This window comes from Entelurus aequoreus, linkage group LG04 (assembly GCF_033978785.1).
Source record: "Entelurus aequoreus isolate RoL-2023_Sb linkage group LG04, RoL_Eaeq_v1.1, whole genome shotgun sequence".
In the NCBI taxonomy this organism is placed as follows: domain Eukaryota; kingdom Metazoa; phylum Chordata; class Actinopteri; order Syngnathiformes; family Syngnathidae; genus Entelurus; species Entelurus aequoreus.
The window spans coordinates 32912626-32940125 of NC_084734.1; the positions used below are offsets into that span (position 1 = coordinate 32912626).

Below are 27500 nucleotides of genomic sequence, written 5' to 3' on the forward strand. Positions count from 1 at the left end.
CAGCTCTAATGTATATATGTATATGTATAAATATGTGTATATATATATATTTTTATATATATATATATATATATATATATATATATATATATATATATATATATATATATATATATATATATATATATATATATATATATATATATATCCATCCATCCATCCATCTTCTTCCGCTTATCCGAGGTCGGGTCGCGGGGGCAGCAGCCTAAGCAGGGAAGCCCATATATATATATATATATATATATATATATATATATATATATATATATATATATATATATATATATATATATATATATATATATATATATATATATATATATATATATATATATATATATATATATATATATATATGTATATGTATATATCTATATATATATTATGTATATACACTACCGTTCAAAAGTTTGGGGTCACCCAAACAATTTTGTGGAATATCCTTCATTTCTAAGAACAAGAATAGACTGTCGAGTTTCAGATGAAAGTTCTCTTTTTCTGGCCATTTTGAGCGTTTAATTGACCCCACAAATGTGATGCTCCAGAAACTCAATCTGCTCAAAGGAAGGTCAGTTTTGTAGCTTCTGTAACGAGCTAAACTGTTTTCAGATGTGTGAACATGATTGCACAAGGGTTTTCTAATCATCAATTAGCCTTCTGAGCCAATGAGCAAACACATTGTACCATTAGAACACTGGAGTGATAGTTGCTGGAAATGGGCCTCTATACACCTATGTATATATTGCACCAAAAACCAGACATTTGCAGCTAGAATAGTCATTTACCACATTAGCAATGTATAAAGTGTATTTCTTTAAAGTTAAGACTAGTTTAAAGTTATCTTCATTGAAAAGTACAGTGCTTTTCCTTCAAAAATAAGGACATTTCAATGTGACCCCAAACTGTTGAACGGTAGTGTGTATATATATATATATACATACATACATATATATATATATATATATATATATATATATATATATATATATATATATATATATATATATATATATATGCTGAGATAGGCTCCAGCGCCCCCCGCGACCCCGAAGGGAATAAGCGGTAGAAAATGGATGGATGGATATATATATATATATATATATATATATATATATATATATATATATATATATATATATATATATATATATATATATATATATATACATATATATATATATATATATATATATATATATATATATATATATATATATATATGTATATATATATATATGTATATGTATATATATGTATATGTATATATATGTATATGTATATATATATATATGTATATATATATATATATATATATATATATATATATATATATATATATATATATATATATATATATATATATATATATGTATGTATATATATGTATATATATATGTATATATATATATATTCCGATGGGAAAATGCATTTTTAGACAATATGATTTGCTTGAGCGGCTAGGAGACTCAGAGAGTAACAAGCGGTAGAAAATGGATTAGAAAGGACAGATTTAAAAAAAATACCCATTCAAAAAAAATGTTTTTATTATTATTATTATTTATTATTTTTTTAATTTGGGTCTTCCCGCGGGCCGGATTTTGGACGCTGGCAGGCCGAAGTTTGGCCACTCCTGGATTAAGGTTTGCACTAAATTGTACCATGTTAATGTGGTATACTTCCACAAACTCGCTTTTGTACATTTTGCCTAATCTTGCAAATTAACCTTATTTTTTCAAGCCCTTCCGTTTTCCCCAGGAAATTCCTTTTTTTTGTCTTTAATCCCATATTTTTACTTTATTTTTACCTTCCCTCGGGATACTCCGGTATTGCCAGCAGGCAGAGCGGCACACCCTCTGTAAATATGTAGGTATGTAATTTTTAATTTTCCTGAGGGAACTCTCCTGAAGGAATCAATAAAGTACTATCTATCTACTGTAAGTGTGGGACGGTTCACAAAATCCACGGTTCGGATCATACAGTTACGATACAGTTTTGGAGACAAGGTTTTCCGTTTGGTTTGGTATATATTGTTGTTATCTTATAACATCATATACCCGAATAATCCTCCATTAACATTTATCAGTTGTGGTTCTTACAACATATCTTATAAAATTAACCTTAAAAATGTCTCTTATAGCTCGAACCCTTAAATCAAATGGAGACATCCTTACATTTATTGATACGTTAAATAATTGGACAGTTTTGCCCAGTATTTCAAGTCAGAGCATAACAATGTTCAATATTGACAGTGGTCTGGGCCAGCAAGGCCTTCTCTGCTGGCCTAACATAACCAGAAATCATGATCATAATTAAAGATAGAATTATTTTTGTATTTACTTTCCCTAAATATCTAAAAGTATTCATATTCTCTTCATGTCATATTATGCTCCTTCCAGTGCTGTTGTTTTTAGTTAGAGTTTTTATCCAATCAGAATTCAGCTGGCTTATGTTGCCATGCTTTACCAAGTCTGCCTGAGGCCTTCAGAATCAACAATGCGGGCGTACGCCTACTGTAAGTGAACGGGGACATACAGTTGATAGACAGTTGCGATAGCCAATCAGATCACGAGTTGTTGTCAGTAAGGCCTTCTAGATGGCCTCGCGTTGAACGTGACGTTTACGCGTCCTGTGATTGGATACTCATTGGGACCATTAGTGGATGAATTTGAGAACACATAGAGTTGATAGACAGTTGCGATAGCCAATCAGATCACAAGTTGTTGACAGTAGCCTATCTAGATAGCCTGATGTCAACGAGACTGTAATTGGATACTCACTTGTCATTCCAAAGTGAGTCTCCAATCACTAGTTTCAATTTGGCAGGAAGCAGGAAGTGTTGCGCCGTAGCCAGACCGGGATAGCAGAGAAGGAGAACAAAACGTTGATTAGGTGGCAGATATATATTTGCAAGGCCATTTTCCAGAAGGATATTTAAAGCGAAACTACATCTTGTGAGACGATGTCGGCCTACCCCAGAAGCTAGCTCAGCTGCTCTGGCGATGAAATGGAATCAGCCGACTTACGAGGGGTACCACTGGCTTATACGGCGTTGAATATGTGCTACAAATTGTGAGTTCAAATATTTTATTTTTTCACTTTTAATGTGTTTTTTGCAATTAAAATTTTGACAGTACCACATAAGATATGTTTTAATTGCTGATGCGCCAGAAAATAACCCGTTTTGTGCACTGTTAAAGTGTTTCAATGCGAGTAGTGCGTAAATGTGTTACTGTATAGTATTTCTCCAGCAATGGTCATGTGGTGACATAAATGATGGTATTTTGAGAGGTAATCATTGAAGTCGGACATCACTGAAGGCCTAGGTGGAAAACGCACGGCCCGCCACTGCATATTGATGTACTAATAAGTGCTTTAAGTTCACATACTTCAAAGTAAAAGAAAGGACACCTAAGGCAGCATTAATTATTATTTCAACACTGATGCACTAAATTATAGTATTAGATGCTGTCAAGTTATTAAATAAGCAATTAAGATGTTTAAGATGCATTGTTTTAGCACAGTGTTAGTCTGCTTTTGGCTTTTGGACAACAATCAGTGAAATAATTTGTAAACAAAAGCATATCACCTGACACGTGGAAGTCATTTTGGGACCTGTTCAGCTCTTTTGAGTAATAGATGAGTTTGACACACTTGTGGTGTCCCGGAGGCAGGCAGGGAGCAGGCAGAGTACTGGCTTGGCTCCAGGAGGTGAGTGAAAAGTAGAGTTTTGGTGGGAGCAGTTGAGTGCAGAGATATCATGCTTGAGTGTTTCCTTAGATAAACGTTCCCTTTCCTCACGTTGCCAACATTTCAGTTGCATTACGTCGATTTCCGCCTTTAATAGTAAATTTTGTTTTTATTGGCAACACAGAGGTCCCTACGCTCCATACTGGTTAGTAACACAAAGAAAACAGAAAAAACATGTATTATTTGCAGATGATACAACAGTGTTTTGTTCAGGAGAGAACACACAGAAGACAATACAAATAATAACAGAAGAAATGTACAAATTAAAAAGATGGTTTGACAAAAACAGACTATCTTTGATATCTCAGTAAAACTGAAATAATGCTATTTGGTAACAGTAGAAGAGAAAGTCAAACACAATAACAAATAGACGGAGTAAATATTGAAAGGGTAATAGAAAACACATTTTTGGGTGTAACAATAGATGATCAAATGAACTGGAAATCATATGTAAAAAATATACAACATAAAGTAGCAAGAAACACGTCAATAATGAATAAAGCAAAACATGTTCTAGACCAAAAATCACTTCATATTCTCTACTGCTCGCTAGTGTTACCATATCTGAGTTATTGTGCAGAAATATGGGGAAATAACTACAAATGTGCAGTACATTCACTAACGGTCTTACAAAAAAGATCAATGAGAATAATACATAATGTTGGATATAGAAAACATACAAAAACGTTATTTATTGAACCAAAAATATCTAAATTCAACGATTTGGTGCATTTGCAAACAGCTAAAATTATACACAAAGCAAACTATAACCTGCTACACAAAAGAAGAGAAAATATAACCTTAGAGGAAAATCTAATTTAAAACATGTGTATGCTCGTACAACACTTAAAACATTTAGCATATCTGTATGTGGAATTAAATTATGGAATAGATTAACCAAATAAACCAAACAAAGCGCCAATATGATTCACTTTAAGAGACTGTTCAAACTACAAGTGTTCACAAAGTACACAGAACAAAAATGATGATGAACATCTCGAACCCTTTTTTTCTTTTTTTTTTTTCTTTTAAGATAAAGATTATTTATGTATTTAATATTTGTTTATTTACTTATTCATTTATTATTTATTCATTCACTGTTCTGTTACAGAGAACAAGGAAATGGGATTAAATTGCTATGGTATGAAAAGGGGTAGGATTAAATACATTTAAAAGTTTAAGTACCACTAGGTGTGGTGAAATTATTCTCTGCATTTGACTCATCCCCATGTTCCACCCCTGGGAGGTGAGGGGAGCAGTGAGTAGCAGCGGTGGCCCCGCTCTGGAATAATTTTGGTGATTTAACCCCCAATTCCAACCCTTGATGCTGAGTGCCAAGCAGGGAGGTAATGGGTCCCATTTTCATAGTCTTTGGTATGACTCGGCCGGGGTTTGAACTCACAACCTACCCATCTCAGGGCGGACACTCTAACCACTGAGCAGGCTATTGCTCAGTGGCTATTGCTCAAATAAACTCTGCTTCTTCATACTCCTTTTCGGACGTGCTGTAATGCAGTGTTTTTCAACCTTTTTTGAGCCAAGGCACATTGTTTTCATTGAAAAAATGCGGAGGCACCCCATCAGCAGAAATCATTAAAAAATTTAACTCAGCAGCCGATATTGACAATAAAAAGTCATTGTCGCAATTGTTAAACTATCACCAAGCATGCATCAATATAGCTCTTGTCTCAAAGTAGGTGTACTGTCACCACCTGTCACATCACACCGTGACTTATTATGCGTTTTTTTCTGTTTTCCTGTGTGTAGTGTTTTAGTTGTTGTCTTGCGCTCCTATTTTGGTGGCTTTTTCTCTTTATTTGGTATTTTCCTGTAGCAGATTCATGTCTTCCTTGACCGCTATTCCCCACACCTGCTTTGTTTTAGCAATCAAGAATAATTCAGTTGTTTTTATCCTTTTTTGTGGGGACATTGTTGATTGTCATGTCATGTTCGGATGTACTTTGTGGACGCCGTCTCTGCTCCACAGTAAGTCTTTGCTGTCGTCCAGCTTTCTGTTTTTGTTTACTTTGTAGCCAGTTCAGTTTTAGTTTAATTCTGCATAGCCTTCCCTAAGCTTCAATGCCTTTTCTTAGGGGCACTCACCTTTTGTTAATTTTTGGTTTAAGCATTAGACACCTTTTTACCGGCACACTGCCTCCCGCTGTTTCTGACATTTACAAAGCAATTAGCTACCTGCTGCCACCTACTGATATGGGAGAGTATAACGTGGTAAGTCTGCTGATCTCCAGACAGCACAGACACTCAACAACGGCACATTATTTGCAGATTATAAATACTGGTTTGCGAAAAATATTTTTAACCCAAATAGGTGAATTTAGATAATCTCCCACGGCACACCAGACTGTATCTCACGGCACACTAGTTAGCCGCGGCACAGTGGTTGAAAAACACTGTTGTAATGAAACAACTGGAAATATGTGACGCATTACATTGTATCGTATGCATGTTCGAAATAAACTGAACTGATCCGAGCCACACCCGCGCTGTGAACCGCGTCAGTTCAACCCAAGAGTTCAGATTGTTTTCAGAAACTGTTCCATCCCTTGTTTGTAACCAACCAACTAACCAAGTTGTTAGGTCTATTTCAAGCTAGTTTGTCAAACAAATTGTCAAACATTACGTGTGAAAAGACAAAAGTCCTTTATCTGCATTTTTATCCAGATTTTCACCAAAATGTATGCCTCCACAGGTTTGAATGGAAATTAGTTAAGCCGCCTATGCATTACGCTGTTTAATGCAGTAAATGGGCAATAGTGTGTGGTAAACGTCCCATGGGCGAGATTGTGGTGAGCTCAGCCTAAAATAATGCCTGTGTGCTCAATTTGATTAAGCATTTATGATGTCACCTTTGGAGTTTATTAAACACACGGTGTGTTTTTCTTTCATAAAACGATTCATTAGCTTCAAGATGCACGTGGTTTCCGTTAGCTCAAATGTCTCTTGTTTTTCTCTCCTCAGGTGGAGCTCATGAAGGACATCAGTAGTATCTCTCAGCCCTTCCTCTTCACGCGCCATGTTCACTTCCTCAACTTTACCAGGCACACAAAAACACACAAACATGCACTTCTATTTCACCTTTTCCTGCTGTTGACTTACACTTATCAATTCACCTTTGTCAGGTTTAAGATCGAGGAGCCCGTATACTTCAATATAATCCGTGACCCCATCAACCGCTTCCTGTCCAACTACTTTTTCCGGCGCTTCGGGGACTGGAGGGGCGAGCAGAAGCACATCATTCGCAGCCCTGCTATGAAAGATGATGAGAGATACCTAGTAAGAGCTAATTTCTTCTTTTTTTCTGTCCTTTCCAAACGCTTCCTTTTAAAGATCTATGGGGCGTTGTAACATCAGAGCAGCCTGAAATAACCTGATAATTAAATCAAAATTTGAATGGGGTTTGAACACATCAGAGACAATGGTGTCCAACATATGTTTTGCAGACATCTTTTCATGCTGCAGACATCCCATAATAAACAGTTGATTATTTTTTAATGGCACTTTAAATACTTCAATAATCCTCACTGTACTGCAACTGTAGACAAAGTGGGATGAACATCATGTGTAGAAATAGAAATTGACAAAACCCCAGATTAGTATAAAATTATTCAGAAGTATAAACTTTTTTTTTCAATTATTTAACCGTATATTTAGTTTAATTATTTAAAAAAATAATAGCTGCAACAGCATAATAATAGCATAATAATAATAATTAAAAAAAAGGTGAAAAAGGTGAAATAACTGAAGCTAACTCCTTCAAGACTGTTGAAAAACCATTTTAGGTGACTGTCTCTTGAACCTCATCGAGAGAATGCCAAGAGAGTGCAAAGCAGTAATCAGAGCAAAGGGTGGCTATTTTGAAGAAACTAGAATATAAAACAGGTTTTCCGTTATTTCACCTTTTTTTGTTAAGTACATAACTCCATGTGTTCATTCATAGTTTTGATGCCTTCAGTGACAATCTACAATGTAGATAGTCATGAAAATAAATAAAACACATTGAATGAGGTGTGTCCAAACTTTTGGCCTGTACTGTATATATACATATATACATAATTAGCACTATTTTTGCACTATATACATACATGCTCAAATGTAATCTAAATGTGGAAATTGGGAGAAAAAAAATAAAATAATAATTTTTCATATATATATATATATATATATATATATATATATATATATATATATATATATATATATATATATATATATATATATATATATATATATATATATATATATGTATATATATATACATATATGTGTGTGTGTGTATGTATATGTGTATATATATCAGTGGCGTGCCGTCACTAGAGGCAGGGGAGGCGGGGCCTCACCTGCCGTCATGGAAAGAAAAAAAATGTAAAAAGAAAAAAAAAATAATTAAATTGTTATATGTATTCAGTGATTATACTAAAGTTATTTTCCATTTAACTTCACCAGTTTTAGATTATTTTTATTTTTATTTTCACATTTGCCGTTCAAATACTGAGAAGAGACGGTGTGGCGATCAGCAGCCAGTTGAGGCACGTCACTGAGTTGTGCCTCAACATGGATTGTGCACAATGACTTGGCTAACTGCTGAGCTGCTGTGCAGTGAGACTGTATTGCAATATGAATTATATCAGCTAACAAAACTATGGCATAGTTTAGTTAGCTGAGGTATATAATGTACAGTGTATTTTGTCAAAAACTGTATGTGTGTAACGTATTTCTTGTGCTGAGCATTCATAAATCTGCTGCAAAAAACGTACTGGTTGAGGCTCGCAGTAATCCGGCCTCCTGGTGATAGAGGGCGGTTGTGATCCCAGAGATCATTCCTCGGCCGCAGAAGAAAAAAGAAAAAAAGTTTGCAAGCTATTGTTTATTTCCTCTCGCCTGGACTTTTATTAAAAACATGGAGGATTACATATGTAAAATAAAACAGTTTTCTAAACTGGACTTTCAATCGAAGCAGAAGGTAATAATTAAAGGTATACCAACACCGGAGCTAAAAGGTTTGCTTTTGACTTCGGGACAGAAGACCCGTTCTTTTCAAACGGCGTGGTACACACGCAAAGGCTGTCCAGCAAGAAAGGTAAGACCATAATGTTTTTTTTTATTAAATGTGCTATTTTGTGTGCTACAGTTGTGTAAAGAATGCTGGTATGAGCTTTTAAACATAATCCGTTAACTGCTGCCAATCACATGGTGAATAAGATACTATTTAGGGTTCATATGTTTGTAAATCTGACTGTGATGATGCAGTGCCTCACCAGACATTAACCTCACCGCACGCCACTGATATATATATATATGTGTGTATATATATATATATATATATATATATATATATATATATATATATATATATATATATATATATATATATATATATATATATATATATATATAAGGGCTGCAACAACAAATCGATTAAAATCGATTATAATCGATTTTTTTTTTTTTTTTTTTTTTTTATAAAACTTTATTTATAAGCAACATGTACAAACAGCTGAAAAACAATAATCGAAATAAGTATGGTGCCAGTATGCTGGTTTTTTTCAATAAAATACTTGAAAGTAATAATCAACAGATTAATCGATTATCAAATTAATCGTTAGTTGCTGCCCTAATATATATATATATATATATATATATATATATATATATATATATATATATATATATATATATATATATATATATATATATAAAACATGAAAAAAATAGCGCTATATATATATATATATATATCCATCCATGGATGGATGGATGGATATATATATATATATATATATATATATATATAGCGCTATTTTTTTCATGTAGATTTGGACCATGTCAGATTAGGTTTTAGGGGGCTCCTTGCGCCAGTTAAATCCGGGGGCTGTTGATCCAGACTGGCTTACATGTGTGGGACTGTGATGAGTGTCCAAAACATGTCACATAAATTCTAACACCACACAGTTCTCTCAGATGTATGAAAGTGCTCTGGCTGTTGCTAACATTATGACTTTTTCCACGTTTTCATTGATAATAATACCTTTTATTCACTGATAGTGTTGGACATCACTAGACAAATAAACAATACTATCCTTATGTTTTTTTATTATTGCCTTTAATCAGCCAAACCAGACTGCATGAATGTAGTGCATTTGCACAAGGAGTGTCAATCTAAAAACGCTGTCAGCTGGCTCAACGGCACTCAAGGGGAGACAAGTGAACACGTTACCGAGACATTCCTGCGGTCAGTTGAGATTTTCCCTCAGCGCTCACACCCCTTCTTACACTCACATAATCTCATGTGCAATAAAGCATGCGTATTGTGTACACGCCTCAGTAGCAAGAGCCGGGAGCTTTTTTTATTGCCGTCTGCTAAACTGGGTTTTGCTTTTACCATGTTTTTACGCATGGGTATTTGTTTGTGTACTTGTTAAAAGTCACAATGTTACAAGAATCAAAAAGTTTGAATTTGATGAGAGAATAGGGTTTACAAAAAAAAAAAAATGTTAATAAGAAAAAAAAATCAATTCTGAATATGACCAGAAAAAAAGCCTTTTTATGATTTTTTTCTATAGTTTTACAATGAAAAAGTCAGAATATTATGATATATTTTAAGAAAAAAAATCATAATCAAACAAGAATGAAAGTGTTATTAGAATTAATGTAATGTTTTCAAGAAAATAGTTGCAAGAATAAAGGGTGTTTCTTTAGGCATTAAAATTTGAGGAAGAAACATATTTTTATGAGAAACAAATGAGAATATTGGGAATATTCTGAGGAAAAAAGTTTAACAGAACATTCTGTTTGATATTTGTCTATATTTTTCACAATTACACTCTTGCATTCCATCTCTGGTACGAATTACCGGGGAAGTCCGCTGCATGGCAAGTGGCTGCAAGTATGAGAGTGGCACACACTAGAATGGTACTCATTTTTGTCAAAAAAAAAATGCCTTGAAACTTAAAAAAAAAAAGAAAGCGTGCCGTCCAGTTGGGCAAGTGTTTGTAAAAAAAACTGTTTACCGGCCCTAACAAAATGATTGGTATTCACTCACCCGGTCTCGTCAACACATACAGTACCGTTCAAAAGTTTGGGGTCACATTGAAATATACTTTTCAATGAAGATAACTTTAAACTAGTCAATGAAGATAACTTTAAACTAGTCTTTGTGACGACCTGGTCGCATCGTGGTGCGAGGTTATCTCCCAAGGATGCAGACGGGCTCGGACACAGCTTGCAGGTAGGAAAAATGATTTATTCAGGAACTAACTCAGACAGGAAAAAACAAAAACGACTAGCGTGGGAGCTAGCAAGCAAAATAATATAGCATGAGAGCTAGCAGGAAACAAAGTGGTCGTTAGCTGTTGCGTGAAAGCAAATTAGGCAGCCAGCCCGAGTGAGGCCAGGGCAAAGACTAAATAGCCCTCTGATTAGTGCCCGGACAACAGGTGAGCGTCTCGAACACTAACCAGAGGCAGCTGAGCATAATCTGCCGTCATGGCAACAGAAACGAACAAACACAAGGTGCTGAAAACACATGTGACACTAAACTGTAAACAAACTGATCCGAGCAGCGGATCCTAACAGTACCCCCCCCTAAAAGGACAGATTCCAGATGTCCCTTGAAAACAAAAAAACAACTGGAACCCAAAAAAAACAAGCAATAGTTCACGAGTCAAGGGCGGGCGGGGGGAGGACTTGGTGGTGGTTCGCCAGGCCATGTGTCCCCGAATCCACCGGGGAAGGGTCAGGTGGCGGCGGCGTTCCATTCGCCGCCGCCGCTGGCGAGGCGGGCGACCACGGTAAGGCCACATTCGTGGCCGCCGAGAAGGTGGGCGTGAGTGGCGCCAGAATTTCAGCAGCCTCTGAGTCCTCTGAGAGAGCTGCTTGCGCAGCTGGACCACTCGAGGTCGCTGAGACGTCGCCGAGGAAGCGGTAGGTGTCGACGTCGCCGTGGCAGCCGGAGGAGTCGACGTCGCTGTCGTGGCAGCCGGAGTCGCTGTCGTGGCAGCCGGAGTCGCTGTCGCGGCAGCCGGAGTCGCTGTCGCGGCAGCCGGAGTCGCTGTCGCGGCAGCCGGAGTCGCTGTCGCGGCAGCCGGAGTCGCTGTCGTGGCAGCCGGAGTCGCTGTCGTGGCAGCAGGAGTCGCTGTCGTGGCAGCAGGAGTCGCTGTCGTGGCAGCAGGAGTCGCTGTCGTGGCAGCAGGAGTCGCTGTCGTGGCAGCCGGAGTCGCTGTCGTGGCAGCAGGAGTCGCTGTCGTGGCAGCCGGAGTCGCTGTCGTGGCAGCCGGAGTCGCTGTCGTGGCAGCCGGAGTCGCTGTCGTGGCAGCCGGAGTCGCTGTCGTGGCAGCCGGAGTCGCTGTCGTGGCAGCCGGAGTCACTGTCGTGGCAGCCGGAGTCGCTGTCGTGGCAGCAGGAGTCGCTGTCGTGGCAGCAGGAGTCGCTGTCGTGGCAGCCGGTGCTGGTGCGAGAACCAGTCGTAGTACAGGTGCTGGTGCGAGAACCAGCCGTGGTGCAGGTACTGGTGCGAAAACCAGTCGTGGTGCAGGTACTGGTGCGAGAACCAGTCGTGGTGCAGGTACTGGTGCGAGAACCAGTCGTGGTGCAGGTACTGGTGCGAGAACCAGTCGTGGTGCAGGTACTGGTGCGAGAACCAGTCGTGGTGCAGGTACTGGTGCGAGAACCAGTCGTGGTGCAGGTACTGGTGCGAGAACCAGCCGTGGTGCAGGTACTGGTGTGGGAACCAGCCGAGGTGCAGGTACTGGTGTGGGAACCAGCCGAGGTGCAGGTACTGGAACCTGTGGTGGAGCTGGTGCTAGCCTTAGCCTTGGCGCTAGCTTAGGTGCAGGTGGTCTAGCTGGCGGTTGCGGCTTAGCAGGCCGTCGGACTGGTGGCGGTGGCCGAGCAGGAGGTTGCGGCTTAGCACGCCGTTGTGCCACCCCACTCGCACAGCTCCCAGTACTAGCCCCCCCCCTCAAAAAGCGGATCCCAGATGCGCTCCTTGCGGATTGGAACCGTCTTCAAGGGTGGGTGGAGGGAGGTCAGGGGGAGGGCAGAATCCTCTCCTCTAAATTGTCCAAAATGTCTCTTCTTACTCCCCACTTGAGACTGGGTGGGAGCACAGGGGGAAAAAATATGTGCAGTGGGCGGAGCAATAGTCACTGGGGGTGGAGCTAGAAAGTCAGGTGACCGGGACTGACTAGATTTACATTTCACAAAAATGTCCTGATAGTGTTTTATCTTACAATTAAAGTCCTTAGGAGGTGGCTGACAAAAAGGAGCAGAAGAATTTTAAAAAAAGTCTTCGTCTCTGACGTCATCCACAGTGGGCGGGATGACGTCATCCGTGTGGGTCTCCAGCTGACTGACAGCCCAATCGGTGAAATGTTTGGCAAAGTGGTCGATAGGGTTGCCAAACATCTGAGGAGGGGAATCTTGGGCTGAATGTTGCTTACTGTGTAGTGGTGGAGGAGTCTGTGGGAGTGGCGCGTCTTTGCAGCGAAGTGAAGACCTCTTGGGCGGCTTCCGTCTTCGCTGACGCGTCCGGTGGTGCGGAGGTGTGGCGATGTCCTCGGGCCAAACGGAGTGGATTGGGACCAACCTTCCGTTAGGACCCCATATCAGGTCCTGGCGCTCCGAAGGGGAATAGCGGAGAGTCTCCGCCTCCATCGCTCGCAACACCATCCACGCACCTTCGTCCATCTCCTCCGACATGCTCGCTGCGAGAGAACTTCTTCTTGCTGGCTTCCTACTGTGACGACCTGGTCGCATCGTGGTGCGAGGTGTTCTCCCAAGGATGCAGACGGGCTCGGACACAGCTTGCAGGTAGGAAAAATGATTTATTCAGGAACTAACTCAGACAGGAAAAAACAAAAACGACTAGCGTGGGAGCTAGCAAGCAAAATAATATAGCATGAGAGCTAGCAGGAAACAAAGTGGTCGTTAGCTGTTGCGTGAAAGCAAATTAGGCAGCCAGCCCGAGTGAGGCCAGGGCAAGGACTAAATAGCCCTCTGATTAGTTCCCGGACAACAGGTGAGCGTCTCGAACACTAACCAGAGGCAGCTGAGTATAATCTGCCGTCATGGCAACAGAAACGAACAAACACAAGGTGCTGAAAACACATGTGACACTAAACTGTAAACAAACTGATCCGAGCAGCGGATCCTAACAGTCTTAACTTTAAAGAAATACACTCTATACATTGCTAATGTGGTAAATGACTATTCTAGCTGCAAATGTCTGGTTTTTGGTGCAACATCTACATAATAAATAATAAATGGGTTATACTTGTATAGCGCTTTTCTACCTTCAAGGTACTCAAAGCGCTTTGACAGTATTTCCACATTCATCCATTCACACACACATTCACACACTGATGGCAGGAGCTGCCATGCAAGGCGCTAACCAGCATCTTGCCCAAGGACACAACGGACGTGACTAGGAAGGTAGAAGGTGGGGATTGAACCCCAGTAACCAGCAACACTCCGATTGCTGGCACAGCCACTCTACCAACTTCGCCACGCCGTCCCTAGGTGTATAGAGGCCCATTTCCAGCAACTATCACTCCAGTGTTCTAATGGTACAATGTGTTTGCTCATTGGCTCAGAAAGCTAATTGATGATTAGAAAACCCTTGTGCAATCATGTTCACACATCTGAAAACAGTTTAGCTCGTTACAGAAGCTACAAAACTGACCTTCCTTTGAGCAGATACAGTTTCTGGAGCATCACATTTGTGGGGTCAATTAAATGCTCAAAATGGCCAGAAAAAGAGAACTTTCATCTGAAACTCGACAGTCTATTCTTGTTCTTAGAAATGAAGGCTATTACACAAAATTGTTTGGGTGACCCCAAACTTTTGAACGGTAGTGTACGTGCAGGTAGCGTGTGCACATATACAAAACCAGTCCAACAGAAGCAAGGAACAATTTGCAGTCACGTTGTTGTTCTGATAGAAATGTACATTTAATGACAGCGCTAACGCTCGCCAGCCTAATTGCTATTATTAGCCAACAACACCTAAAGCTAATGTGCGTGCATGTGTTATGTACGTACGTAATTATGTCATTGTGTGCGAGGAGCCGTCATTGAGGTGCAGGTAGCATACCCCTTCCCCTTCGAGCTGTGTCCTGGATGAAATGAAATTCTTTTTTCCAATCATTTTAGAATTTGCAAGCGTATTTCTTCTTTTTACTCGTCGTCGCCATGTCTCTTCTTCGTTCTTCTGCTTCGTCTCCTTCTTGTTGTGTGTGCAGTTGTGCACTGAGCTCCAAAAGCCGTAGATGTTATTGTAGCGTCCCGGAAGAGTTAGTGCTGTAAGGGATTCTGGGTATTTGTTCTGTTGTGTTTATGTTGTGTTACGGTGCGGATGTTCTCCCGAAATGTGTTTGTCATTCTTGTTTGGTGTGGGTTGACAGTGTGGCGCATATTTTTAACAATGTTAAAGTTCTTTATACGGCCGCCCTCAGTGTGACATGTATGGCTGTTGATCAAGTATGTTTCAGGTGAGAGAGGACGCTATTGGCAGTGCCTGTAAGGCACGTCCCCAATATTGTTGTCCGGGTGGAATTCGGGAGAAAGGTTGCCCCGGGAGATTTTCGGGAGGGGCACTGAAATTCGAGAGTCTCCCGGAAAAATCGGGAGGGTTGGCAAGTATGCTGACATATGCAGTAACATATTGTGTCATTTTCCATTCTATTATTTTGTCAACATTATTAAGGACAAGTGGTATAAATGAATTATTAATCTACTTGTTCATTTACTGTTAATATCTGCTTACTTTGTCTTTTAACATGTTCTATCTACACTTCTGTTAAAATGTAATAATAATTTATTCTTCTGTTGTTTGGATGCTTTAAATTAATTTTGGATGATACCAAAAATTTGTCCATGTGTCCAGGGACATATTTCCTGAGTTTATAAACATAATATGATTTTTTTTTTAAACGAAAGAAGATGTTCCTGTACTTGGTATCATTACAGTGGATGTCAGGTGTAGATCCACCAATGGCGTTTGTTTACATTGTGACACTGGTGAGTTACGGTGTGTAGTGAAGCATGTTTAGCTATTCCTCGTCCTGCAGGGATGATACTTGAAAGAAACATACTTTATTTGTCGCCATGGAGGCGAGGATTAGTGATTTAGAAGTAGCTAAAACACTGCCGACTGCGGATGAACGTTTAGCCGACTGCGAATTGATGTTCGCCGCTAGCTAGCTAGCCATGTCTTAAAGCACCTCTTCCTGTGGGCGTTCCAGTGTTATAACTTCACCTTTATTGTTAGTTTTTAAGCCAAAATGCGTCCGTTCTCCCTTTTCTGTCTGCTTGTAAGTACTCCGTGATTGTGCGCTACCGAATATGCTCGTAAACCAGCAATGACACGACGTATGTGTCGATAGATTTTAAGAATTAAACGTTGGTCGCGTTTCCAGGTATACTGTGTATATATAACTATTGTGCTCCAGACATCATTCTACACGACAAAACAGATGAAAACTTGGAAAAGCATGGAGGTCTACAACTTCTTTGTGTGTGGCTTGGTCAAGGAAATTGGTATCAAGCCTCTGCCGGATAAATATGCATAATTTTTGCCCGGGTAAGGTTGCATTTCATGATTTAACTTAGCGTCTACAGCCATGTTTGTTGCTGTTGCCAGCACAGTTTAGGAGTAGTTCCGATGAATACTGATAATAATAAGGAATATCAAAATTGGTATTGGTATCAATAAAATGTAAAAATATACATCCCAATGTGAGAAAAACAGTATTTATTAAAGGAAAAAAAACATATTTGTATGGGATACATTTCTATATGTTTTATATTTACCATAATATGGTATTTTTTGAGAAAAAAATCATCATCTTAGAATAAGAAGCTAATGTTTTTGAGAATAAGTGTGTACAAAAATAATGTTGCTGTTTTATGAAAAAAAGCATAATATTTTAGGAAAAGTTGTAATTTTTTATACTCAGAAAATTGCTACTTTTTCTTGTAATTCTATGACAACAAAAATGTAGTCTTGTAAGAATAATGTCTAAAAAGAATAATGTTTAAAAAACTATATTAGAAAAAGAAAATCTAAGATTTATGATGCTAATTGTAAATCAATCTTAAATCAGAATATTTTGAGGGGAAAAAATTGTATTTTGCAAGAATTAGTTATATTTTTCAAGGAAAAACAACATATTGGTATAATAAAACATTATATTTATATGAGATTAAATTTAAAATATTACAGTTTGAGGGGAAAAGGCATGTCACAAGTATAACAAATTTTTTGCGGTGGGAAAGTCCAAATATTACAAGAAAAAGTCAAAATAATAAAAGAAAAAGGGACAACAATAAGTCTTTCATTAAAGAAGGATCTTAGAAAAACAAAGTATTACGTTGTGTTATTATGAGGAAAAAGTCACAATATTACAATTTATTTCCATTAAAATAAAACTTAGTTTTTCTAAGATTTTGCTTTTCTTCCCCCCAAAAAGAATTACATTGTTGTCTCAAAATTACAACCTTTTTCTTTCATAATAAAGCATAATGCTAAAAAAAATGTATGCTTTTTCCTTAAACGTAAACTTATATTTAAAAAAAAATATTGATAGAAAATAAATTAATTATTAAACATAACATTACAAACAAAAGTCTTACTTACATGAAAAAAAATGGGGGGAAAACATAAGAGGTCATAACAATAACCTTCTTTCTAGGCAACAGTTTGAGACAGTAATCCATGCCTTTATTACATCTCGGCTGGATTACTGTAACGCTTTATATTTTGGAATTAGTCAGTCCTCCCTCTCACGTCTGCAGCTGGTCCAAAATGCAGCTGCCCGACTTTTAACAAACACAAGAAAAAGAGAGCACATTACTCCTGTTTTAGCCTCCCTCCACTGGCTGCCTGTGTCTTTTAGAGTCCATTTTAAAATGATCTTACTTGTTTTTAAATCCTTACATGGTCTTGCCCCACCTTACCTCTCTGAGCTGCTCCACCTCTATGCCCCCACCCGGTCCCTCAGGTCAGCTGATCAGCTGATCCTGGAGGTACCCAAATCCAAGCGTAAGCTCAGGGGGGACAGAGCCTTCTCTGTTGCGGGCCCCAAACTCTGGATTGATCTTCCACTCCATGTGAGACAGGCCCCTTCTTTGGCTATTTTTAAGACCCTTCTTAAAACCCATTTTTATTCACTGGCTTTTAACCCAGCATGAGACTTTAAAATGTTTTTAACTTTTAACTTTTTTAACTGCTTTTTATCTAACAAAATTGTTCTTAGGGTAATTTTGTATTTGCTTTTTTAATGTGTATTTTACTTCTGTTTTAAATTTTATTTTTTAGTCTGTCCTTTGCCTTTATTTCTTTGTGGTGTACAGCCCTTTGTTTTTCAACTGTGGTTGTTTTTAAAGGGCTTTATAAATAAAGTTGATATGGTATGGTATGGTAATAAAACTATAATGTTATTAAAAAAAAGCTGTAATATTATAAGAAAACCGATTTAATGTGACAAAATTAAATACATCATGTTATAAAGGAGAAAATTGTATTAGTTTGAGTTGAAAAATTACTTTTTATTGTAACTCTGCAGTCCTCTGGTAGGAAATGACACGTGTGACACCTTTCATAAACACATGTGGTCCGTATCCAGGGGGTCCCTTGTGAACTGCAATACACCAAAAAGTTCCCAAGCTCCAACATATTTGTGGCCCTGTGGGAATCCAGTCAAGGATCATTTCTATACAACCATGCACGTGGGAGTGGACACATAATAAAAACACTCTACAGACAAGTCATTAGTATGTGAGGCAGAGTGGAAGTGGGCACACTCAGGCTCATTGTCCCTATTCTCTCTGTGGATTAGGCCCACTGAGGAGTCTTTCAAAGTGTTGCAAAACAGGCGCTAATCTGTCAAACAGCACTTGCATATGACTAAAACAAGCAATGATGTAAACCAGAGGTTTACATCCAGGGCCGCTAAGGGGTCTGCGGAGGTACTGTGGTCGTGAAATTGTTGGTTGATTAGACTTTTTTCAACATTCCTTATTGGTTGGACAGCTTGGTTTGCTCTACATTCAGAGCATACCATCTTTCAGTACAAATTACCAGTGTGTTTTTTAGCTGTCAAGACAGTCAACCACAGCCTGTGAGGTGCCAAAATGCAGGGTGAGGTGCCAAAATGCAGGGTGAGGTGCCAAAATGCAGGGTGAGGTGCGTGAACATGTCAATGTTGTATTGTTGAATGAAACAAAAGATAATTGACAAGAAAATAGGGGATTAAGCAATTATGTTTACAGTGCAACCTCGGTTATGCTTTTGTGTCGTTCTCGCTAAACGGCTGTGAAAGTGTCCCAACTTGTCAGATTATATCCTCAGCTATCTACTGGCCAGGTGAGATGCATGATTTATGATCTAGAATAAACTTCCAGGTAGCAAGGAAGCGAGGAAGCAGCAGACCACTCGATGATGTGAACATAAAGACACAAAGTAGTGATCACCTTGCCGCTATAAATAGTTTGTCTGCGTTAGCGCTTATACATATATTATATAATAACAACATCACTAATACTTGGTTAATATTCAAATCACAAAATGTAAATGTCGTATTGTTGGCGCTTTTTGAATGGTTATTTATTGGGTTTTATGGGCGGAATAGAGGACCTCCCATTGGCTTCGCTGTAAGCAGACTTTTATTTACATTTATTTAATATTTAGAAAGCATTTAAAAAAAAAAACATCCATCCATCGTCATGTCTTTCATAATGATTGTGAACGACAGGAAAAATTCCCAAAAGAAGTGCAGTTCCCCTTTAACAAAAGCACTGTTTGGAGCCAAACACTCACATGTGGACCAACACAGCATTATGAGCATTAAAGCTACCGTTCCCAGTAGGGCTTATTAAAGGCGAACCGCACTTTTTCTTAAAAAGTTGCCTATCGTTCACAATCATTATGAAAGACATGACGACGGATGTATTAAAAAAAAAAGCATTTTAACTTGTAAATAAACGTAAATAAAAATCCGCTTACAACGCAGCCAATGAGAGGTCCTCTATTCTGCTCATAAAACCCAATAAAAAAACATCCAAAAAGCGCCAACAATACTCCATTTACATTTTGTGACTTGAATTTTAACCAAGTATTAGTGATATTGTTATTATAAGCGCTAACGCAGACAAACTAGTTTTCGCCGTGCCGTCATCACAAGTTTGTGTGCCAGTTTTTACATCATCGAGTGGTCTGCTGCTTCCTTGCTTCCTTTCTCCCTGTAAGTTGATTTGTAGATCATAAATCATGCCTGGATAGTAGAAGAATGAGGATGTAATTCGACAAGTTGGTACACTTTGACAACCAATTTAGACCCACGAAGAATTACACAAAAAGACGCTTGGTTCCACCCCCTGTTTCTTCGCGAGAATTATAGGTCATTCTTTATCTAAATGGTAATAAATGAACATCCTAGCGGTCGGCATTTGAATGACAGCAGACAGTGTACAGTAAGTGATATTTTATTGTTTTTGTTGGCTCTCACAAAGTCTACAGTCAGCAGAAATCAGTGATGTTGAAAAAAAAAGCAAACGTTGTGATGCTTAAAATGATCAAAATACGTAAATATTAAATATTATTAAGAATGTGCCTGTTACTACATTACATATATACTTACATCATGTATTTAAAACCTCAAAAGAGGTGTTTGGATGTTTTTTTGGGTTTTTATAGGCAGAATAGAGTTCCATTGTAAGCAGACTTTTAATCACATTTATTTACTAGTTAGAATGCATTAAAAAAAATAAAAACATATGTGTTCTTGTCTTACATAAGGATTGTGAATGATAGAAAAAATTCCAAAAACACTTTGCTAAATTCCAGCATCAAGGGTAGATTACGGCCAAAACATTTTCAATAAACCACTATAGGACCTTTGCGACAAGACAAAAAAAAAGTATAATACTGTATGTGACCTTTCAGACCCTAAGTCAGGGGTGGGCAATTCATTTTTACCGGGGGCCGCATGAGCAACCCGAGCACTGCTGGAGGGCCCCATCGACAATATTTCAATTAAATTTTGCTCAATATTATTTTTGATGTATACCGTAAGAAAAATAATAATAATAATAATAATAATTAATAATAATAGTAATACTTCAACATAGTGTGTGTAACAGCATTCCATGACTAATATAAATAAATTAACATTAATAATAAATGACAGTAAAATAAGCACACGTATGACTGAGGAGTCATAGTGTAACTTTGTGTGGTGTTTGAGTTGTCCGACTTTTTGTGTGGCCATAAACGCACCAGTGGTTTAGTGCTATGCGTGTTGGTGACAGATGACAAGTTGGTTTTGGCCTGGTTTGTACGGCAGAAAATGACTAGTTTTTCGAGATAGAAGTGTTTTACTCATGTTTTTGGTGTGGTTATGTCCGAATATAAACAGTTTTGCTCAATAAAGTGATCGATATAATTCCTGTCCTCGAAGCATCTCAATAGACGTTACAATAATTGAACGGTGTTCAATTGAATGGTGTTGACGAACACCGTTAGGGGCGCTTGTTGTCCCTGTCACTCAAAGTTGCATTGCAAAATTACATGGAATAAATATGTTTATTTTGTTTAGAATTCAGATGGGATTTGATTTGGTGCGCGGCATATATTTGATGCGCGCAGCAAACGCCTGAGCAGTGCGCAATTGCGCAGGCACGCACCTTAGAGGGAACGTTGCTTTGCAGTCCATGTCTTGTTGGAAACACGCCATTCTTCATCAACTTTTCTCTTTTTAGCGTCTCGGGTGTAAACTGCGCATCACTTGTCGCTGCATGTGCACCTTCACTCGCAGGTTACACACGGACACACGCTCATAAATGATACTTTTCAAAATAAAAGCAGCACAGTTGTATTGCGCGCACGACATAGATGTTTTTTCAACTTTATTTTGTAATTAATGATTGCAGCTGTTCACATTCACTCACAATCACGCACACACATACGTCCACACGGAAGTAATACAAATAACGATTTTCAAAACAAAAGCAGCACCGTTGTATTGCACACTCGACATAGATACTTTTTAAAATGTATTTTGTAATTTATACTTGGCCTCACGCGGACCGGATAGGGACGCACAAAGGGCCGGATGCGGCCCACGGGCCGCAGAATGCCCAGGTCTGCCCTAAGTGAACAATATGTGACTGCACATCCTCTTGCTTAATAATCCAACTGTTTGCCTAAAAGCTTCCTACTGGATTTTTAAAGCAGGGGTTTAGTCGGCAGCTTGTTCACTCGTAAAGCACAAACGAGCCCTGGCACCAGCCACGGGCTAAATTACAAGCGCAACTGTGCAACAATGATCGGAAGCAAAGAAAAACAGTGAAGCGCGTACACAGTTTGTACCAATAATAACTTAATGTACACTATCTGGAGTGCTGCACATACTTTTGAATGTTGCCATGGTATTATATACATCAAAGAAACATCAGCACTATACTGTTGCACCATGTCTTTCCGTCGGCTGCATGCTAGTTCCACACACACTCGGTATGCAGCTTGCAATAAAAAAAAAATTATGACCTAATTTGTTTGAAACTAGCTTTTTGAAACACATGTAAGAACGTTCATAAGGTTTTTGCATGCATCTTATAATGTGTGCCGTCAGGGCCAGCAAGGCCTTCTCTGCTGGCCTAACATAACCAGAAATTATGATCATAATTAAAGATAAAAGTAATTTTTAATTTACTTTCCCTAAATATCTAAAAGTATTCATATTTTCTTCATGTCATATTATGCTCTTTCCAGCGCTGTTGTTTTTAGTTAGAGTGTGTATCCAATCAGAATTCAGCTAGCTTATGTTGCCATGCTGTACCAAATCTGCCTGAGGCCTTCTGAATCAACAATGCAGGCGTCTATGCACTGTAAGTGAACGGACACATAGAGTTGATAGACAGTTGCGATAGCCAATCAGATCACCAGTTGTTGTCAGGAAAGCCTTCTAGCTGGCCTTACGCTGTGGTTGGATACTCACTTGGGAGTCCCAAATGAGTATCCAATCACAAGTTGCGAAAACAGGAAGTGGCACCGGAGCCATACGAGCCACAGAAAGCCACAGAAAACTCACCGGTACTCACAAAGAAGGAGAGCAACATGTTGATTAGGTGGCAGACATATATTTGCAAGGCCATTTTCAAAAAGGATACTTAAGAGAAACTACATCTTGTGAGACGAGGTCTGCCGACAACGGTAGGTATCCCGGCGGTGAAATAGTTTGCCCGCGACTTTTACACAAATCAACCGACTACGACCAACTACGAGCGGTACCACGGGCTTATACGGCGTCGAATGGGTGCTACAAATTGTGAGTTCAAATATTTTATTGCTTAATTTCTTTCATTTTGACAGTACCACGTAAGATATGTTTTCATTGCTGAAGCGGTTTTATTGAATGTTAAATGTGCCGAAAAATAGACCGTTTTGTACACTGTTGAGGAGATCCAATGGCCAGTAGGGTGCAAGTGTGTTTCTGTATAGTATCTCCAGCCGTGTCCATGTGGTGACATAAATTACGGTATTTTGAGAGGTGAAGCCGGACTAAGTAAGACATCACCGAAGGCCTAGGTGAGAAATGCACGGCCCGCCACTGCTTATAATGTCCCCAAGATTTTGTGGGGAAAAAACTTCGGTAAGGGTTCTGACTTTTTAGAGATTTTATTCAAATACAGTATTAAAGATTAAAGTACCAATGATTGTCACACACACACTAGATGTGGTGAAATTTGTCCTCTGCATTTGTCCCATCCCCTGTAGATAGTAGAGGTGGGGAAAATAATCGATTTTTAGATGCATCGCAATTCGGACATGGCGAATATAGAATCGATTAGTAAATGTCGATAATCGATTTATTTATTGTAAATAAAATAATGCAGACAGTTCTAAAATTTGGCTGACTGCAGCGAGCCACCTCACCGAGAGATCCCACCAGCTCCCTTATTATCGGGCGCTTATGTTCCAGTTTTGCACACATTTTCATTGATTTAATAAATGTGGGCATTAATTTAACTGTTTCTTATTCCAAATGAATTTCTAAGTACCTTAACGAGAAAAGGTAAAAGGAGGTGCTTTTTAGCCTCTCTCGTTTGGGCACTTGGAAAAAATCCAAGATTTTTTTTCCCCGTTTTTTTCCAAGTACCTTAACGAGAGAAAGTAAAAGGAAGTGCTTTTTAGCCTCTCTCGTTTAGGCACTTAGAAAAAAATCCAAGATTTATTTTTTTATTTTTTTTCTAAGTTCCTTAAAGAGAAGGTAAAAAGAGGTGCTTTTTAGCCTCTCTCGTTTGGTCACTTAGAAAAAATCCAAGATTAATATTTTTTTATTTTTTTTTCTAAGTACCTTAAACCCTTAAAGGGGGAGGAGTATATTTATAGCTAGAATTCCATGAAATTCAAGTATTTCTTATATATATATATATATATATATATATATATATATATATATATATATATATATATATATATATATATATATATATATATATATATACACACTGTGTATATATATATATATATATATATATATATATATATATATATATATATATATAAATAAAATAAATACTTGACTTTCAGTGAATTCTAGCTATATATATATATATATATATATATATATATATATATATATATATATAATATATATATATATATATATATATATATATATATATATATATACACTACCGTTCAAAAGTTTGGGGTCACATTGAAATGTCCTTATTTTTGAAGGAAAAGCACTGTACTTTTCAATGAAGATAACTTTAAACTAGTCTTAACATTAAAGAAATACACTCTATACCAGGGGTCACCAACCTTTTTGAAACCAAGGGCTACTTCTTGGGTACTGATTAATGCGAAGGGCTACCAGTTAGATACACACTTAAATAAATTGCCAGAAGTAGCCAATTTGCTCAATTTACCTTTAACTCTGTTATTATTAATAATTAATGATATTTATCTTTGTGGAAACACTGATCATCTTAATGACTTCTCACAATAAATATATATAGAAACAGATAAATATCAATATGCAACACTTTATTTTTATATTTTCTCTAAGTGCACATTTTTCAAATTGAACATTTTCAAATGATCACTTCTAAGACAGTCTTGTGAAATCACAATATCCCATTTTAACTAGCTAGCCACTAACATTTTTTAACAAATCATGAATTACTTTGCACCATGTTTGTACAAATAATAACTCATGTAAAATACAAAAGTAAACTCTCAAATTTTTAAATCATGTCACACTTTGAACTGGACACCAAATCTGTTATCTGTTTCTTTGTCAGTTAGTGGGAAGCCTGGCATTGCATGCTGTTAACTAGTGTGTTGTACTCTGGTGTGTAACTTGACACTGCAACTCTGAGTGAGTCTTGCAGATGTGCATCAGTGAGGCGTGTTCTGTGTTTGTTCTTGATGAAGTTCATGTCAGAAAAGGCTGATTCACAAAGATAAGATTTTTCCTCATTGTTTGCGGAACCTTCTTAATCTTTTGGACATATTTTCACAGCAATCTGGCCTAAAGCTTAATTATGATAAATGTAAAATGTTAAGGATCGGAAATCTAAAGGGAACGTCCTTTCGAATGGAATGCAAAGTGTTTTGTTTATAAATTATATGCAATCTGTTGTGTTCCCTAATTTTTTTCTGTGTACATGAATGAAGGTGTGTGTTGCTGAGTCCGACTTGGACATTATCTGGACTGGGCCTGGTTTAAAAAACCCTTTAAAAAATCAAATTTCATTGACAACCTGGTCTGTTAAAGATAAGGCCCTTTTTAAAAAAAAATAAAATAAGATAAATAAATAAAAAACATTTTCTTGGATAAAAAAGAAAGTAAAACAATATAAAAATAATTACATAAAAAATAGTAATTAATGAAAATGTTAGTGGACCAGCAGCCTATACAATCATGTGTGCTTCAGGGACTGCGTCCCTTGCAGATGTGTTGTCTATGTTGTGGGAACCAGAATATTGGTAGCAGAAAGAAATAACCCCTTTTGTGTGGATGAGTGTGCATGGGGGAGGTTGTTTGGGTTGATGCACTGATTGAAAGTGTATCTTATGTTTTTTCTATGTAGATTTAATTTTTAAAAAAAAAAAAAAAATGTAATTTTTTTTTTTTTTTTTTTTTAGAACAGGCCCTCGGGCGACTCATCTGGTCCTTGCGGGCGACCTGGTGCCCGCGGGCACCGCGTTGGTGACCCCTGCTCTATACATTGCTAATGTGGTAAATGACTATTCTAGCTGCAAATGTCTGGTTTTTGGTGCAATATCTACATAGGTGTATAGAGGCCCATTTCCAGCAACTATCACTCCAGTGTTCTAATGGTACAATGTGTTTGCTCATTGGCTCAGAAGGCTAATTGATGATTAGAAAACCCTTGTGCAATCATGTTCACACATCTGAAAACAGTTTAGCTCGTTACAGAAGCTACAAAACTGACCTTCCTTTGAGCAGATTGAGTTTCTGGAGCATCACATTTGTGGGGTCAATTAAACGCTCAAAATGGCCAGAAAAAGAGAACTTTCATCTGAAACTTGACAGTCTATTCTTGTTCTTAGCAATGAAGGCTATTCCACAAAATTGTTTGGGTGACCCCAAACTTTTTAACGGTAGTATATATATATATATATATATATATATATATATATATATATATATATATATATATATATATAAAAAATAAATACTTAAATTTCAGTTTACACATATACACACACATAAAAGTCTGATCTACCTTCGAACTGTCCTGGATGAAATGAAATTATTTTTTACAATCATTTTGGAACTTGCAAGCGTACTTCTTCTTCTTACTCGTCGTCACCATGTCTCTTCTTCGTTCTTCTGCTTCGTCTCTGTTATGTTTTTGGACATTACTACTTGCCGTAGTTTTGAAGCAATGCATGATGGGAATCCGGATGTTGTGTGTCAGTGTATTAACGTGCCGGCTGGAATAAACACACACTCAGAAATAGCTCCGTGCCTGCCTACTTTATGGGTTATAGATAAACCTATGGATAACGGAGACATATATAATAGTCTCCTTTTCAGGTGAGAGAGGACGCTAAAGGCAGTGCCTTTAAGGCACGCCCCCAATATTGTTGTCCGGGTGGAAATCGGGTGAAATTCAGGAGAATGGTTGCCCCGGGAGATTTTCGGGAGGGGCACTGAAATTCGGGAGTCAAGTATGGTTTGGGTCCCTTTTTTCAGGAACACTAACACCAAAAGTCACAAGGTCCGATAGAATTCTAAAAAAGTTATTACAGACCACCTCAAAAATGTTTACAGTTTTTTACTGAATGGGACACCCAAAAGGTATGAACATTATGAACAATAAAACACTGAATATGAACAACATATGAACATTGCTCCTCTTTTACTTCTCAGACCAGCTCTGTGATAGACATCTTTTACAATCAAGCAAAACACAAAAAAATGTAACAAACAGTAAAATATAAATGCAAGTGTAATAAACACCTACAATATGATATATTATCACTTTTATGCAGACATTTGTTGTAAAAATGTGCTTCCGCATCTGTTTCTGATACATGTGTTTGGGGCTAACTGCTCTGAAAAGAAACCTCGCCCACTCTGCTTTGTCCCTCATCAGAGCTGCTGTGACGTAGATTACCGTAATAACTCGTATAACACTCAAAAGCGCAGATTTCAGCCATTGAAAAACTTTCTATAGTTCAAGACTTGCGGTAA

The 27500-nt window shown here is 37.9% G+C and overlaps 1 protein-coding gene across 2 annotated transcripts in view; it reads left to right on the forward strand.

Moving 5' to 3' along the window:
- Positions 1 to 27500, forward strand: part of usta (uronyl 2-sulfotransferase a) — a 173290-nt gene that overhangs the window by 124924 nt on the left and 20866 nt on the right. For both annotated transcript variants that reach the window (XM_062044628.1, XM_062044627.1), the window contains 2 exons: positions 6727 to 6806; positions 6888 to 7041. In XM_062044628.1, coding sequence (XP_061900612.1) covers positions 6727 to 6806; positions 6888 to 7041 — 234 coding nt within the window. The remainder of the gene's footprint in view (positions 1 to 6726; positions 6807 to 6887; positions 7042 to 27500) is intronic.